Below are 16,263 nucleotides of genomic sequence, written 5' to 3' on the forward strand. Positions count from 1 at the left end.
AAAACTTGGTGGACTGGGTAAGCGCTGCATATTATTATCACCATACCACCATCACTGTCATCGTCGTCATCATCATCAATACAACTACTTTTAAAGCACAGCTGCAAAGGAGGATTGTGTCTAAAAGGAGCTGCAAACAGGGTGGCTCCTTTTCCAGGTTTTCATCTAATGCACCGCTAATCTTCTGTTTTTACGGAGAGCTTAAACCTTGGGCAAAAGGTTTAAGACATCAGTGCTGAATTTGGAAAATGTGGCCTTTCAAATATGGCTGCTCTCTGATCTACAATGAACCGATCAGACACCAATAAGCTAATTATTTCAGACACTCTACAATCACCCTCAAGAACAAATGTGAATATTCACAATCCTATTTTGGAACAGGTGCTATTTTCTGCATTTTTAAGACAGGCTCACGGTCTCTATGTATCAAAACTAGTATGTGTAATATATAAACTTCTGAAAGAAATCTAAACTACTGTTGCCCACTGCCAGAGGTACCAATCGAACCTCTTCAGCATCTCAAGACAATAACCAGCCCAGTGAGCTAACGCACAAACTCATGGAAGAAGCATTTTACATTTGAAATATAATTTTCCAAGCAAAAAGTACAAGTGGAAAAAATCAGTATGGTATTTCTCAGCTGATCAGTGGCCTCTTGTGTTCTCAGTGAAGTTGATTACAAGTTTTGCACTATTTCAAAACAGTAAGACCTGCCTTTCACCCGTATGAACCAGGGACCCAGAGCTCTATTTTCTCAATATCACCTTGAATTCCTTCTTTCCACTACTCTCAAGCCCTAAAAATCCTGAGAATGCTCTTCAAATTACAAATCCAAGCATATCAATCTCATCACCTGTCTTGAAATGTTCAAGGACCACTTTTGAAAAATATTTTAGAAAACTGCGAGTAAGTTGTTAAAGTTGCCCATCCTGTGAAAATTGACTTCAAAGTAGACATAGAAAAAAACTCACAAGCATTTTCCATTTGGGATAAATTTTTCGGTCTTTTCCTAAGAAATGAAACGAGTTAATTATAGAATCATAGAATTGCTCAGGTTGGAAAAGACCTTAAAGATCATCGAGTCCAACCACAACCTAGCCATACTACCCTAACTCTAACAACCCTCCGCCAAATCATGTCCCTGAGCACCACATCCAAATGGTTTTTAAACACACTCAGGGATGGTGACTCAACCACCTCCCTGCGGAGCCTATTCCAGTGCTTAACAACCCTTTGTGTAACGAAATGTTTCCTGATATCTGTCTTGAAGCCCCCACTTTCTGTACTGGTAAGCAAGCAGATGACACGGCTGACAACAAAACAGATGCTGCTTTGCCATGGATGATGGCCCATTCCCTGATCAGTACGCTGAGAGAGTCTCCATGGAAAGACAGCCTATGGGCCTAGCCCAACAACCTATACTCATATGAGAAACTTTTTCCCACCTTAGACCTTTCCTCATCTTAGAAGTGCCAATAAAATTAATAAGATTGGAAGAGTACAACAACAGTTTCAGTACTGGGGCATACATTGCATTCTTGCTTTTCAAGCATAAGTACTCGCCAACTTCAGTTGGGAATAAGGCTTAAAAACACACGACTCCACTGGAAAGGATATTTGGTTCTTTTTTAAAACTTGGTTACATTATGAATGACAAAAAGTAATAGAGAATGTTACCATCTCTCCAGATTATTAAAAAAAAATAATTAGATCTGTTAAAATGTTAAGCAAAGAAATGTTTTTTACTTCCAGTTTATACTTTCCATGAGAAAATGAAGCTTTTTTTTTTCTGTATTTCTACATATTACTTAATTTTCTGACATCTTACAAAATGATTAGCTTAAGTAGAAAATATTTTTTTCATTCTTTCTTTCCTTCTTTTTCCTCTCTCTCTTTCTCTTTCTGAAGAGATACAATTGTTTATATTATTACAGCGAGGATGAGACGCAGTGAAAATTTTCAAGGACTTTGGGGAAATTAATCGAGCAGTTGCTTAATCTTATAGACGGGCTGAATTTTGCAGTTCTTACTTACACAAAAGATGTTGAATGGGAGTTTTGTCAAGTAGTCAGGATCTCAGCCACTAATAACCTCCTGGTTATTTTCTTTTTCTCATTAGCAGTCTAACAGCTAACAGACTAATCTGAAGCTGCTACGGGATGCAAGATGAATTACAGCGCATAAAGCTTACCCTATGAAAACCAGTGAAAAATCGCAGCCAGCATCTCTCAAAAGGAACCTGGGAAGGCTCCTAGATAGGTACCAACCCACCAGAACTGCAGCGGCTCCAGCAGAGCACTGCCACTTTGCAAAAATGGGGTCTGGCCCTAAAATTAGCCTCCAAAAATTCAATCTCAGGCGTTTTGAGAAAGTCACTTTGGGATCGTGATACCTGAAGCTACTCAGATGCTCTGCTGACTCAGTGCAGGAGGTGCAAGGGAATGGCACTGTGGGGATTCGTCCTGCCACAGTTCTGCAGGATGGAGCTGTGCGTGGCTGGGATGGAGGTGCAGGCCTTCCTTCTTGCTGCGGGGCAGAAAGCGAGCAGGCAAAGGGCTGATGGGCTTCCTTCAGCCCACAGAAATTACATTCAGAGTTGAGACAAAATTGCTACAGCTGTTGATTTGCACACACAGATCTGTCAGCCTGCTTCCACTAGTCCAGTGTTTTTACTCAGGTGTATTCTGTTCCGTGCACCACATGCAAGGAGAATACAATGAATACTTTTCTGAGAAGGACTGATATTGAACGTTACATTCTAGACAGCTTCATTCCAAAAATGTACACTGCTTACTAAACACCGCCTTTCTTAGGAACTGCTTCCAGTTGGAAAAAGCCCCAACCAACCCTGTCGTCCTTCACTTTTGCTCCTGAATCTGATCATTTTCTCTTCAATTAAATCACGTCCAGTTTTGTAAATGGAAATAAACTTTTGGAAACGACTTCTGAGTTGTATGAAATAGGGAGCATTCCAAGAAGATGCTCTTTGACAAATTCAGTATTTTGCTATGTCTTGTTACCCTGAATCACACAGGTCTCAAATTACACTTGGAGACACTTGGATAAAATCAGGTAAGAACATCCACATTTTCTCTGCTTTCATCTACTTCAAATTGCTTATACTCTCCCGAAGCATTAAAACCAGAGATGTGTCTGGGAACGGAATCCAACAAACGTGTCAATAATTTTTTTTCTGAAACATCTCTTTTAGACCATATGCTGTGACACAAATAAAAGCACGAGAAAATACAGTATGATTTATTATTATTTCGAACTGCTCAGCGTCGGTCTCAGGGAGCTGATATGAAGAATGTATTAGTATTTTCTAAATATGGGAATTTCTTTCAAGAGGAAAAATGACACCAATCATCAATCGAGAGACAGCGTGTATTCCGAGAAGAAGCTTCACAAAAAAAAAAAACCAAAACAGCACAACCCTGTGAGGGTTAATATCAGCTTAAGATAAAACATCTGCTAGCTATGAAGACACGAGATCTCACCTGCAATTCTAGTAATTATTGCAAAGTGCAGCTCACAGCCGTTTTGTGTGTATTTAAGCAAGCAACACTGTGAACACTGAGCATAGCTCACAGACACAGGACGATCATTTACTATTCTTACTGTGATAAGAAACAAGCTTATTTTATACACGATTTAAATAAATGGTGATAATATATCCAAAAAAACAGGAATTTGTTTTCAAAATTACCTTTATTTGGAAAAAGTAGCCTTATAACAATGTATTGATCACTGAGAACAGTATTTCTTTTTCCTTAGCTTGATCGTTTCTTATAACTGACTGAGCTTTTAAAGAAAGTTTTCTTAAATTGTTAGAACACGTTTATTTTCTTGCAAATTAATTCTTTTTAACTCTTTCTGATAGCTTTGAATCCCATAAAGAAAGATGAATTATCACATACTGAGCCCAAGCTGTGAAACAGGAGGAGACAAATAGAGACCCCTACTGTGTTTAACAATGTAGAAGAAATTCCAGACTCAATAGAAAAATTTTCTGTCCTTTTTCTCAGACCACAAAAGCTGTTAGTACAGATTTGAACAGTGGAGGGCACTCTTGCCATGCAAAAACTCTTCCTGACCTGGCACAATTTGTTTGATCTATTCGGTAGCCTCAATCTCAGAATTTGTTAAGTAACAGCCACCTGTGGCACAGGCACTAACTGTAATCTGTTTAAAATATTTGCAGTTCCTAATCTGTGCAGTGAAGCACTTGTTATCTAAAACGCTGCTGCTGCTTTGCTACATGTATGCAGATGCAGAGCAGATGCAAGCTTCGCAAGTTGTTTTGAATACGTGTGCAAGATATGATATTAAATAAGATGTGCGTTATGTTTTTTAGAATTATACAGAGAGCTATTCTTTTGGCTTTCGTGGCATATTTATGGCATTACTTTCAGAATGCGTGGAATTTATCATATTGTTTGTAGGAAGTAAGTTTATTTGGAACACAAGTTTTACTTGGAATCCTAAAAAATTGTGGTCAATACTTCTCACATAGATGATACAAAAAATAATAATAATAAAGATATTTAAAAACAAGGAAAGGGATGGCAAGGAGTGGGACACTAGATTCTGCGTAGCCTTCATATCTTGGGAAGTGTTTTACTAACCAGATGTCAAGCTGTGCCACTAACACCCTACAGAATGATGCTGGCTGCTCTCTGAACAACCACGGCACAGCGCTGATGAATCTGTGCCCAGAGGATAGCAGTAAGAGAAGCCAACGGAGGGCCCAGTCCTCAATCTCCTAAGCATCTTGGAATTGAATATACAAGTACAGGAGGGGACAAAGGCACTACTCCTTTGAGTAAAATTATTCACGTACAGGAGTGTCTGAAAGGGCAAACTCTAGGTGATAGAATGCTAGCCACGCAGCTCATTTTGCTCATTTACCATTCTGCACTATTACACTGGACAGCAAACCACACAGGGATCCAAACAAGCCAGCTTTCAGCATATCCATCTTTGGGGATGTATCAACAAGGTGATAAAATAAAATTATCGAACAGTAGTAATAGAAGGGATCTCCCGAAAAACTGACCAGAAAGTCGGTTTTGATTAACTGAAACTAAAATACCGCAGCACCTGTAGGGTTAATTAAGCAGCTCAGGACTTTGGGCTTGACAAAAGGAAACATTTTCCTTCTCTAAGAACTGAAAACACTTCTGCTGAATTAGATGGGCATTTGATAAGCTGAACAGCAAGTAGCAAACTCGCAGGGATCTCTAGTTAATACTCAAATTCAGTCTTAACACTTAACAGAACAGTGGTAAGCCGTGCTGCCAAGGTCAACTGCACAGATGTACTAATTGTATTATGAGCTTGACATCTAGTGGCCACCCCTGGCAGGGCAAAGCAGGCAAAGGTTAAATCAGCAAGCCTTGTCAAAGCACTTCTAACTACCCACCCTCGGGGAGGCTCCTCGGGAAACGAGAGGGATCTTTTCCACCCCACCTCGCCCGGCTCCGGGAGCCTGCAGTGCCGCCCCGACCCCCATCCGACCCTCATCTGACCCCCATCCGACCCCCACCCGGCACCCAGCCGGCTGGGCCACGGATCCTGCGGGGGATGGACGGCTTTCCCCAGGGTTCTGGCACCCTCCGCTCTCTGACAGGAGTTGGGATTTTTTTTCTGCTTCTTTTCAAGCAATGATTGGGTCCAAATTATGGGGAGGGTGGGGGGGGAGGTGTGAAAGAGGGGAAAAAACCCCCCACCGTATTAGAGTTCAGCAATAAGAGTTAGTTATCCAAAGAGCAATTAGAGTTATCTGAAGGCTCTCTCAAAAGATTTAGCTTACTTCGTAACAGATGCTGCCCAAGTGTGCTCACTGTACGTATCCTAACTACAGCAAGATAATACGAAGAAAAAAACCCACTCTTTAGTCTCCTATCTGTTCACGTTCACATAAAAATGTGCTTTCTGGCATCTTTTTAAACAACTGTTTTTCTGGCTTGTCCAGCTTTTAAGAGTTGTCCACCAATAAGAAGAAATGTGCTTTATGCCCAATTCACGACAATTGAACCAGCTCCTAAAAGTACATTTTATCCTAAATTCACATCTTTTTATTCCATTTTTCTTTTTCTTTCTTTCTTTTCAACTGCTGGAAAACCTTCATTATGTTTGGTAGTAAATTTTAAGAAGGTAAAGGAAGCAGGATTTTGTCCCTCTGCTTCATGGAAATGTACAACTCGATAAAAATTTGCTGCTGGAACTGGATTTACTCCTGCTTCCTCTGGAAAAAAAAATCTAGAAAATCACTCCCATTTTACAAATGTCACATAACAGACAATCTGATTTTTGCATACTTTATTTTCTAAAAAGTGTCAGTACTCAGCTATTTTAATTTCCTGCCAGACCTGGATTATTATCAGCAAAAGTGACTGACTCGTGTCCTGACTGATGGATACTCAACAGATAGGCTTGTCCAGGCTGGGCACTAAACTAATCAAATGAAGGAAAAATGCAAAGAAAATCTTCCAAGGAACCAAAGTATTTTTCAGAAATGGCACTAATTCTCTTTATTAATTTGTGTATTTTCACTCTGAAAATTGAATTGTAGTTTTTCCTCTTCCTTAGGCAAGGACAAGTAATTATCAGCAGCTAAATGTATGCATATTAATAGCTTAATTACACAGATCCTAAACCAATACCTTTCAAAATTTCCTTCCTCCCACTCCAAGAAAGGGAGCCCTAATATCTACCTCGAGAGATGGTAAGAATTCCTCAAGATCAGCAGCGCCAGATAAAATCTGACCCACTTTGGTCTACTTTCAGCATTTATACACACACCAGCAAATTGGTTAATTGTTGTAGCTTCCTTATTATTCCAAGCATTTTCCTATTGATAACATCGACCAAAGCACTTGGAATACTTGATATAAATGATAAATGATATAAAGGATATAAATACAAATGTTACCTGGTTTTAATGCTATCTCTATCGTAATACCTGAATTATTTATACGAAGAAGTTTCAGTTCTCTTTTCTTATCAAAGAGGCCGTTTATAGCAATAGTCATTCAGCCTCTTTGTTTTTAAATCAAACAAACTAAATCTTCCTTCCAGTAGCCTCAGAACAGACATTGGCAAGAATCACCCAAGTTTTCTGACGGCTGTTTGTGACTCCTCAAGTTTTCAAGGCAGCAGTGTCTGAACGATACGCAATGACCTCTATTCTTGCATGTAGGAACGTCCTTTCAAAATGTATTTGCAGACACGGTGAACACACTCACACGAAGCTGGCTGCTCCGTACAGGATGATGCAGTTTCCACAGGGGAGCATGCATGCCTGTGAACGTATTCCAAAGCAACACTGAGTGCAGTTACCAGCTACTCAGAGCTGCACCGTCCAATTCCACTTAACCAGTGTGATAGAGAGCCATTGGTTTACTCAGCACTGTTTGTACTGAGGAGCAGGGGGAGAAAAAAAAAAAACCACCACCACAACAGGCAGGTTCAGCTCTTAAAAAACAACTGCAAAAAGCAGGTGAGGAAACTGTCGTTGCACAGTTGACTGTACGGTATCCCATTCACCTATCTTTGGCAGTAAACTTCGCATGAGGAAGTCCAAAGCATCATTTGTTGTCATCCTTACTCACTTGTGCACTGTAAGAAGTGCTTCTCAGCATGTAAAAACCCCTCTTCTTGTACCTATGTTAAAACACAAATGCTGTACCTACTTTTGCACTGTATCTATAATTCTGATTCAATTTTAATCTGTTGAATTAGGAAAGCGTATTAGAAATGTAATTCCAGCTGTTACAGTTTACTGAGAACAGCTTTACATTTACTGAGAAACCAAGATTATTGTATACAACGGGCAGCCATTGGAAACCTTCTGCTGCTATTTTTAAATTATTTCCATCCTATCTTCTAATTTAGCAACCTGAAAGTGTATCTTTAACAGATGCCATTCATTCGCTCTTCTGCAGCCTAAGTACTGAAGTAATATGTCATCACCAGTCGTCTGTAAATGCTTCCCCTCAAAATAACTTAAAAAATGTATTTTAGATCCTCCCTTCCAACGATAAAATTCTGAGTGTAAATTTGTAGTTGATGGCGTTTCCGACTACCTTCAGATTTCAAACAATTTCTCACCATTATGCCACTGCCCTGTTTGAACGCAGTTCTCTTACGCCGCAGCCCAGGCTCACTATAAAATTCTTTATTATGGTCCTTAAACTCCCGTGGTAATGTTAGCAGGGAAGTTGTGGTGGGTGCAGACAACTTGCAGTATGGCCTAATGTCAGTCTGCCCATTCTGCTCCCCAGGTTTCTTTCTGCTTCTAGGAACGTCCCTCTGCTCTAAGGGATTGCCTTTAGGGAACGTTCACGTTGAAATGCCTCACTTAAAGTCTATGTCGAGCTAGTATTAAACATGATTTTATTAAATAAATAATAAGCCCAATTTGCTTCGTCTTGTGTTAACAGCAACTTCCCCCTCCCCCGCCCACCCCCCCTCTCCCATTGAAGATAACAGCCAAATTAATGAAAAGGCTGCACGTATCAAATAATGCTGCTCAGACACTTTGCTTTTAAACAAACCCACAGATATTCCCGTGCTGTGGGAACTGCTTTTGGCTCGTTGCAAAATACGCTTTGTAGCAATACCTTGATTACAGCTGTGAAGAGAAATGAAAAATACTGACTTGACGAGAAGTGTTTTAATTTGTGAGATTGGGAGCACTCGTTATATCTGGCCTATGAAATTGCTTTCGGTATAGCAATCGTTAGGCTTCCTAATGCAGCACGTAAGTGATTTACACTGCATTAATGTGCACTAGATAGCCCTCTGCTCCTGTGTGCTGAGTCCACCTTGCTCACAGATCTCAAATGAAAGTGAAAAACCAACAGCTCTACTTCAGCTTGTTAATCGTTAACTACGAAGGGTTTCACTCTACTAATTAAAATATGTTTTAATAAAAGGCAACGCAGCACAATTTGATAACAGCCTTCTAAGGCTGAAAAGTATTTACATTGTTGCATTTTAGGGCTGCTGTGAAAGCCGATTTTGTGCTATTCAGGGACCACAATAATAACGCTTTAAAATTCCTCACTGGGATGCAATGTAGTCCTTTTGATGGAAAGACTGTCTTTCTCATTCGGCAGAAATAAATCCATTCATTTGATCATGTAGTCATTGAGGGCAATACAAAACAAACCAAGTGTGAGAAATTCTATGTGATGAAGTAAACAAAACAAAACCCCCCAAAAAAGGGGAGGAAAAAAAAAAAACATTTCCATGACAAAAAGATTCTTTGTCCTTAATCTACCCACCATATGCAAGCGTTTCTTTTTAGCATATCTCTTGTTCTAATCTCGGGTGACATGGACATAGATAAGATTCACAAAACAAAACAAAAACCTAGTTTAACAATTTTTTTCCCCCAATTTATTAACTCGCCAGAAGTGTCCTAATGAAGTAGTGGGGTTTTATTTTGCTGTACTGAAGTGGGTTCGGAGCATTTCAAAGTCTGCAATACTAGTGAAACATTCTCAAACCTAGAATCCACCCCAACAGAGGCTGAGCTCAGCTAACCGTTGTGTTGGTTTTTCTTTTTTCTCTTTCTGAATAAAATCATAATTCTCATCTGCTTGCCTGCACTTATTTATTTCGCGTTGCCAACGCTTCCTAAAAACCCTATTCCTATTTGCAGTGCTGTGCTGCTCCGCTGTGACAGAAGGAAGCATTTCTCTGGGTTATTGTCAATACCCAGTGGGTTTTCCCGGAGCAGTGGCAGCAACCCCATCCTAACTGCCCTGCCAGAGTGGGACACATCCCGGCTCCCAGCCGCCCCGAGGAAGGCTTACAGCTTTGCCGAGCTGACAGATGTTTTAACCTGATGAAGAGGATTCACACTGCCTTAAGCTTCCAGGCGGTAAAGTTTAGATACAATAGTCTAAATCTCCTCGGGCTCCAACTTTGTTGCCTTTCCTCACCTCCAGAAGCAACTTACAGCTTTGGAACAGGAAAACGACTCTCTCTCTTTTCATTCTGAAGGGAGGGAAAGCGGATAAAGGAAAGGGCCTACACGGAAGGCAGAAAACACGGGGGCTCCCACTTAGCTTTGCACGAAGCCGAGAAGGTAGGAGCTTCCGTGCACACAAGGAAAGAAAAACTTTGAAGTGGAAGCCCTCAACTTAGCCCGGGGTAAGCGAGGAAGGGCTGCGGCATGCCTTCGCACGCTGCAGCGCCTAGGGCTATTACAATTGGAAGAAAGAAAGAAAAAGAAAGAAGAAAAAAAAAAAAAACTGCCGCTCTCTTTCTACGAACAGTCCCGCGAGGTGGAAATTAGGAGCGATTACAGCCCGAATCCGTCCCGCTTTAGACACTTGTTCACGAGCAGAGCGGGCCGCCCAGATGCATAAAGCGAGTGTGGCGTGTCTGCGTGTGGGGAAGGAGCGAGGAATGGCGGATGGGCGAGCGAACGGCCCTTCCTCGGCGCCTGCAGCCGGCGCGACAGGGGCCGGTGGCGGCAGTGGCACTCCGTGTCACCTCCCACCGCTCAGAGCCGGGAGGCGGCGGGGGGAGGCAGAGCAAAAGGGGGGCGAGGAGCCGCTCCGGCTCCTCGGAAATACCCGAGTCTACCCCGCTGCTCTCCCTGGGCTGCCTCCGTTCGAAGCCCGGAAGGGGCTCCCCCAAACCACGCCGCCCCAAAGCCAGCGCCCGGTTGAAGGAGCCTTCGGCAGCCAACGATGCGGGGCCGCCCCGGGGGCGAGACCTGGGAAGATCGTATCCCTCGGCCCTCGGGACCCCCGTTGCCCCAACTTTGGTGTCGGAGGGCTAGGGTAGCGTGGCTCCGGCCCGAACCTCCAAGGGAGACGGGGGGTGGGAGAGGGGGAGGCGGGGAGGGATGGAAAACCGGTGGAAAAAAAAAAAAAAAAAATACAGAGAGGGCGAGAAGCACGGAGGAGTGGAGGAGGCGGTGCTGCTCCCGGTGTCCGCTCTTGCGGCTGCCCGAGCCCGGTCAGAGGGAAGGAGGCAGGGCCTGGCCCGGCAGAGAGCCCCGCCGTGAGAGCTGCGCTCGGGTGGCCGGCGGGGAATCGCGGGGAGGGCCGCTTGGGCAGGGGGTGGGCTGCCGAAACTTGGCTGAACTGCGAACTTCTCAGTTCCGCCGCCTCTTCCCCCGGCTGCTCGAATTCCCGTTCTCCCGCTGCGGAGTAATTACGCTCCCGTGCTCAGCAGCACCGTAAACGCACCTATCTCCATCCGAAACGCGCTCACAAAAGAGACAGAGAAAGAGGCGCCGGGAGCTCTTACCGTGCTCGGAAACTACCTCCGCTTGCAGCTCTTCGTCCGATTTGAGATGCTGGGGTTTCGCTTGCTTTCGACGAGACATGCTGCTAACTGAGCCGTCTTGACTCTGCTTTTTGCAGAGGCATCAGCGACGCGGAGGTGGAAAGGAGGGGGGGTGGGGGGAGGAATTGGGAGCGAGGGGAGGGGGCTGGAAATAACTGTTCGCAAATAAAAAGTCGAGTTGCAAAACAAACCAAACAAACAACAACAGAAAAGGCGACCAACCCCACCGAGGAGGAGAGGAGGGAGAAAAAAAGGAGGAGAGGAAAAAAAAAAAAAAAAAAAAAAAAAAAAAGCAAGGCTAAGCAACCAAAGCGGAGTGAGCGGGCGGGCGTGCAGGGCTCAGCCGGGCGGGCTGTGAGCGGCGCGGGGCTGCGGGCGCGGCGGGCTGGGGCGGCTGCGCGGAGCGCGCATGGGGCTCCGTAATTAGGCTAGTGAATAATGCATGGCGATTAATGGTGCTGGGGGCGAGCGGGGATTGGCGCGGCTCCAGCGGACTCGGGCTGCATATGGAAATGAAGGACAGGCTCCGCAATTAGCCGCTCCGCTCCGCCCGGGGATGCGGCTCCGCGGCGGCGTCGCCCGCTACGGGCACTGAGCGCGGCGCAGGGGCACGCAAACAGCGCGCAGCGGGGCTCTGGGCTGCACGCGCTGTGCACAACATATGGGCCAGGTTCGCTTCTCGGGGGAGGTCACGATCCTCGCCTTTCTGTCTTTCTTTTCCCCCGGCTCTCAGTTTCTTTTGCTCTGCTTTCTTCTGTTCTCTTCGTTTTTTTTGTTTCTTTTTGTTTTTGTTTTTTTTCCTCCTGATTTTTTTTTTTTCTTCACATCACCTCGTCTCTCCTGGTCTCTCTTTTCCCAGAAGTTGATCTGCGAGGCATCTGCTTTCTGTGTGCGTGTGAGTAATTTCTTTCCTGGAGAAGAAACTTTTGTGAACGCTTCTCTCTTTCTTTTCTGTGTGCGTGTGCGTCGTCCGCTCTTCGCTCCCTTCGCTTTTCACGTGCTGCTCCGTCGCTCTCCCATCCCGTCTCCTGTTCTCCGTCTCCCCTCCCGGCTGACTTTTGTTCTCTCCTCTCGGAAGCGCACGCACAGGAGACCTCGGGCAGTTTTGTCTTTCACCTCTCCTTCCTTCTTCTTTGTCTTGCAGCTTCTTTCTCCGAGCAGAGGCTCCCCGTTGGTGGTGGTGCTCACTTCCTGTTGTCCATTGGTAGGAAGTTTTTTTCTTTGTCCCTCTCCCTCAGGTCGGAATGACTTTGTGGGACGCTCCTCACCCCCTCCCCAGCTCACTCGCGCGTCCTCTTAGCTAATGACAGCGGTCTCGCGGACGCGCCGATGGGCCGCTCCTCGCCGCCCGGCACACGGCATCTCTCCTCTCCCGGCTCTGGGGCCGGGTGCCGCCGTCACCGCTGGGCTGCAGCCCCCTCCCCGCCTCGCCCCACTCTCAGCGCTGCCGGCAGCCTCTCCCCGCCCGCTCCGCTCCGAGCCGCTCTGCGCGCCCCGCGGCCGCTCCTGATTTCGGGCAGATAAACTTTCAAGTTTGGGAGCGGTGCGGGGCTCACGGCGGCTCCTCCTACTCTCCTCCTCCTCCTCCGCCTCCCCCCGAGCCGCGCTGCCGGGGCTGCGGCCGGGGCTGCCCCCAGCCCGCTGCCCGCCGCCTCCCCGCTCCCTTCTCCGCACGCACCTTCCCGACGGCGGCTTTTCTCCTCGGCCCCCATTTTATTTATTTTTTTTTCCCCCTAAAAGTGCGGAAGGAGGGGGTGGAGGGGTGGGGGGGAGAAGCACAGCCATCCCCCTCTTCCCCCTCCCGCTCTCTCCTCTATCGCATTACAAGTTGCCGGGAGCCGGGCCGCCTCCCCGCCGCGCCCCCCCCCCCGCCTGCCCGCCCGCCGCCCCGCCCGGTCCCGCCGCCGCCGCCGCCGCCGCCGCCGCCGCCACGAGTTGCCGCTCCGGGCGCGGCCTCGCCCGACAGCGCCGGGCGCCCATGGCACAGAGCCGCCGCTAGGATGTACCCCACCGTCGCCGATCTCCACCGCGCAACGCGCAGCTCCGCGCCTGAGTTTGCGTGTGGCCGTGCGGGGGAGGTTCCGCCAGCTGTTCCCCTCCGCTTGTTTTTTTTTGTTTTTTGATTTTTTTTTCCTTTCTTTCTTTCTTTCTTTCTTTCTTTCCTTTCTCTTTCTCTCTCTTTATTATTATTATTATTTTAAATTCCACTTGCAGGTTGACTCCCGGCGGTGCTGGCCCCGGCCCTTGCGCGGGCGCGCAGCGGGGGCGAGGAGCGCCGGACAGCTTTGCGCATGAGGCTGGGGAGCGAGGCGAGGCCGAGTGAAAGGGATTTCCTCCTAATACCCCCGCCGCAGCCCGTGTAATCCAGCCCTAGTCCTTAAAACACACTAACCCCGGCTGCTTTGGGAGAGGACTCTGTGTAAACTTTCCCTGCTGATAGCTCCCTTTATCTCGGGCGTCGCGATACCGCGTCTCCGGACTCACGCTTTATCCCCCGCTTTGCTGCTGGTGGGCAAACCAAATAAAGTTAGAAGCGGCAGTTTAGGCCACTCCAGGGAGCTCGGTGACGTGCAGACTACCAGTGATTTCTGCGGTGCAGATATTCGTTAAAAATGGGCGCGATCCTTACGAGGAAAAGTGCTGAAACGCCAAATCTGTGCCATTTGGCTATCAGACGGGCGTGCTTTTCTGTCCTTCGTTTAGCGGGATGCGTACACGAGACCCCTCTCGTAGATCGTTATAATTTGAAAGCCTTGTTTGCCGTCTATAAATCTAACGCGTGTTTTCTGCGTGTCTCCATCCTCGCTGAAAGTTTGGTCGTACTGAGAGCGTCTGATCTAAAATATCTGGAGACGATCGCGAAGGCTGAAATCTAATGCGATTTTCTAGTATGAAGTGGGAGGGGACGAGCCCATTAATTGAGCTTCCCCCCCCCCATCAGAAATGGGGATTTATTGCACACGAATAACACGTTATGCCGTGTGCATATGCTGCGTTATGTTGCAGGCAGAGCACAGGTGAAAGCGAACGTCTGCGGGCATTGCGGCACGGCAGCCGCGGGCAGGGAGCTGAAGTTGGGGCTTCTCCTGAGGCGCCGAAGTCCATTTTCCCCGGTCTGCGCGAGGTGAGGGAGCTCCGCCGCCCCCCACATCTGCAGCGTGTGCCTGGGATGGAAGAGGACGCACTTTAACCTCTCCTAAGCATTTTCCCCGAATTGCACTGAGTAGCAAAACTGGGTCAATTTTCACCTAGTTCACTTCTGAAGGGATCTCTTTGCTGTTGTTCAAACAACACTTTTTTTTGTTTGTTTGTTTCCCTAAATTTGGGCATTTTCCATTGCTCAGTGCCTCATATGATTTTTGGAAGAGCCTTTTAAACATGCTTTTCCAGGAGCGGTGTTTAAAAAAAAGCAAAACTAGCAACCCTTTGCGTTGCGGAAACAAAAGTTTGTCTGCTGTGAAAAAGTGATCGAAAATTAATATGATTTTGCGGGACGTGAGAGAATCTTTAAGTGGAAAATTAAATAATCCTGTCTTTAATGCTTAATGAACAATGGAGAACACAACAGTCAAGAAGGGCATAATTACCAGATTTGTATCTCTCGACATTACCATATTCTAGGGTTTCAAGCGATACATTTGACGGTTTCCTTTTCCCTCTCCCCGCTCCGGGAGAGAGATGGGAACGGAGCAGGGCGAGGTGCGGCAGCCCCCGGGGAGCGATGGGGATGCGCCCGGGAGCGGCCCGGCTCGAAACGGCGCGATGCGGAGAGGGAAACTTCCTCCGACCCGCGGGGAAAAGCCCGGAGGAGTGGCGCGTTGGGGAGGAGGGTGGAAAGTTATGAAGTGATACGCGTTCCTCCGGCCCCTGCCTCCCCCCCCCCCCACCCTCTAATCCCCCTCCCCTCCCCGCATCTCTCCGTTACACCGCAAAAATTTTCCACCGGCCTTTTATAATTCATCTCCCTGACTCGAGGGTGAATCTAATTGAATAAGAAACGACGCTCTGGCTGAAGTTGGGCTACGAGAAACGCGGCCGATTCGGGGGCGAAAGGCTGAGCCGCGCAAATCTGTGCGCGCCGCTCCGGGTGCGCGCAAGGGAAGGGCCGCCCACCCGTGTCCGCTCCCCGCTCTATCGAAGCGCCGTGCCGGCGGTGGGACGCAGCAGCTGTTGTGCTCTATGCACCTAAACCCGCTCTGCTACTTGCTGTCTTCTCTTGCGGTGTTTCTCGTATCCTTTCATCGCGTTTTTTCTTCCTCTTCCCCCCCCCCCCCCCCCCCCGGTTAATAATATTAGGTACTTCTTAGCGCTCCGTTGTTCTTTTTTTTTATTATTTATTATTATGGACGTGAATGGGATGCCTGCTTACGGGTTTGCTTTAATTTGTATCCTCGCGCAAGCCTTCAGAAAGTTTATCTGCAGGATCGACTCCACAAAGACCGTAGAAGTAGTTCCGTCTACACTTAACGCTTTATGCAAGATTGTTATTCTTAAGCCCATCAAAATTGCCAACATGCAGTTAAGATGGATGTGGCATTCCGTGCAAACCGACTGCTGTATTTCATTGTTATTTTGCTCAGCAACTTTATTCAAAGGGCGTGCAATTATTTCGACTTTATTTTCTATCGTCTCCTGCTCTTCCTTGCAAACCGAAGCAGTCTCTCTTCCCACTCTCTCTCTCTTTTTTTTTTTTTTTCCACCATAACTTTTGTTTGAGGACCCTGGGGTTAAATTCAACATAATTTCTTCCGTTTAAAGCTGCGACAACTGACCGCTAATTCCTTCTCACATGAGCAAAGATATTACCATACTAATATTATTATTGGTAAGAAGAGGTAATTGATAACACCACCTGCCACTCTGCAGCAATCACGATGATAAATGTTTCCATCAGAGGGAAATCTGTGCTTGGTCTACCACAGCCTAAGCCAAACAGCATGTCAAATG

General features: G+C 46.5%; 1 protein-coding gene across 2 annotated transcripts in view; it reads right to left on the reverse strand.

Moving 5' to 3' along the window:
- SALL3 (spalt like transcription factor 3) overlaps positions 1-11,356 on the reverse strand; it is a 21,374-nt gene extending 10,018 nt beyond the window's left edge. The window contains exons 1-2 of one of the 2 annotated variants that reach the window (XM_085220100.1): positions 11,278-11,356; positions 5,564-5,655 (exon numbers count right to left, since the gene is read on the reverse strand). In XM_085220100.1, the coding sequence (XP_085076226.1) occupies positions 5,564-5,655; positions 11,278-11,356 (171 nt within the window). The remainder of the gene's footprint in view (positions 1-5,563; positions 5,656-11,277) is intronic. The other variant, XM_003204707.4, reaches the window with a different exon arrangement.
- Between the last annotated feature and the right edge of the window lie 4,907 nt (positions 11,357-16,263).

The sequence above is a fragment of the Meleagris gallopavo genome, chromosome 3 (genome assembly GCF_905368555.1).
Source record: "Meleagris gallopavo chromosome 3, MGAL_WU_HG_1.1, whole genome shotgun sequence".
In the NCBI taxonomy this organism is placed as follows: Eukaryota; Metazoa; Chordata; class Aves; order Galliformes; family Phasianidae; genus Meleagris; species Meleagris gallopavo.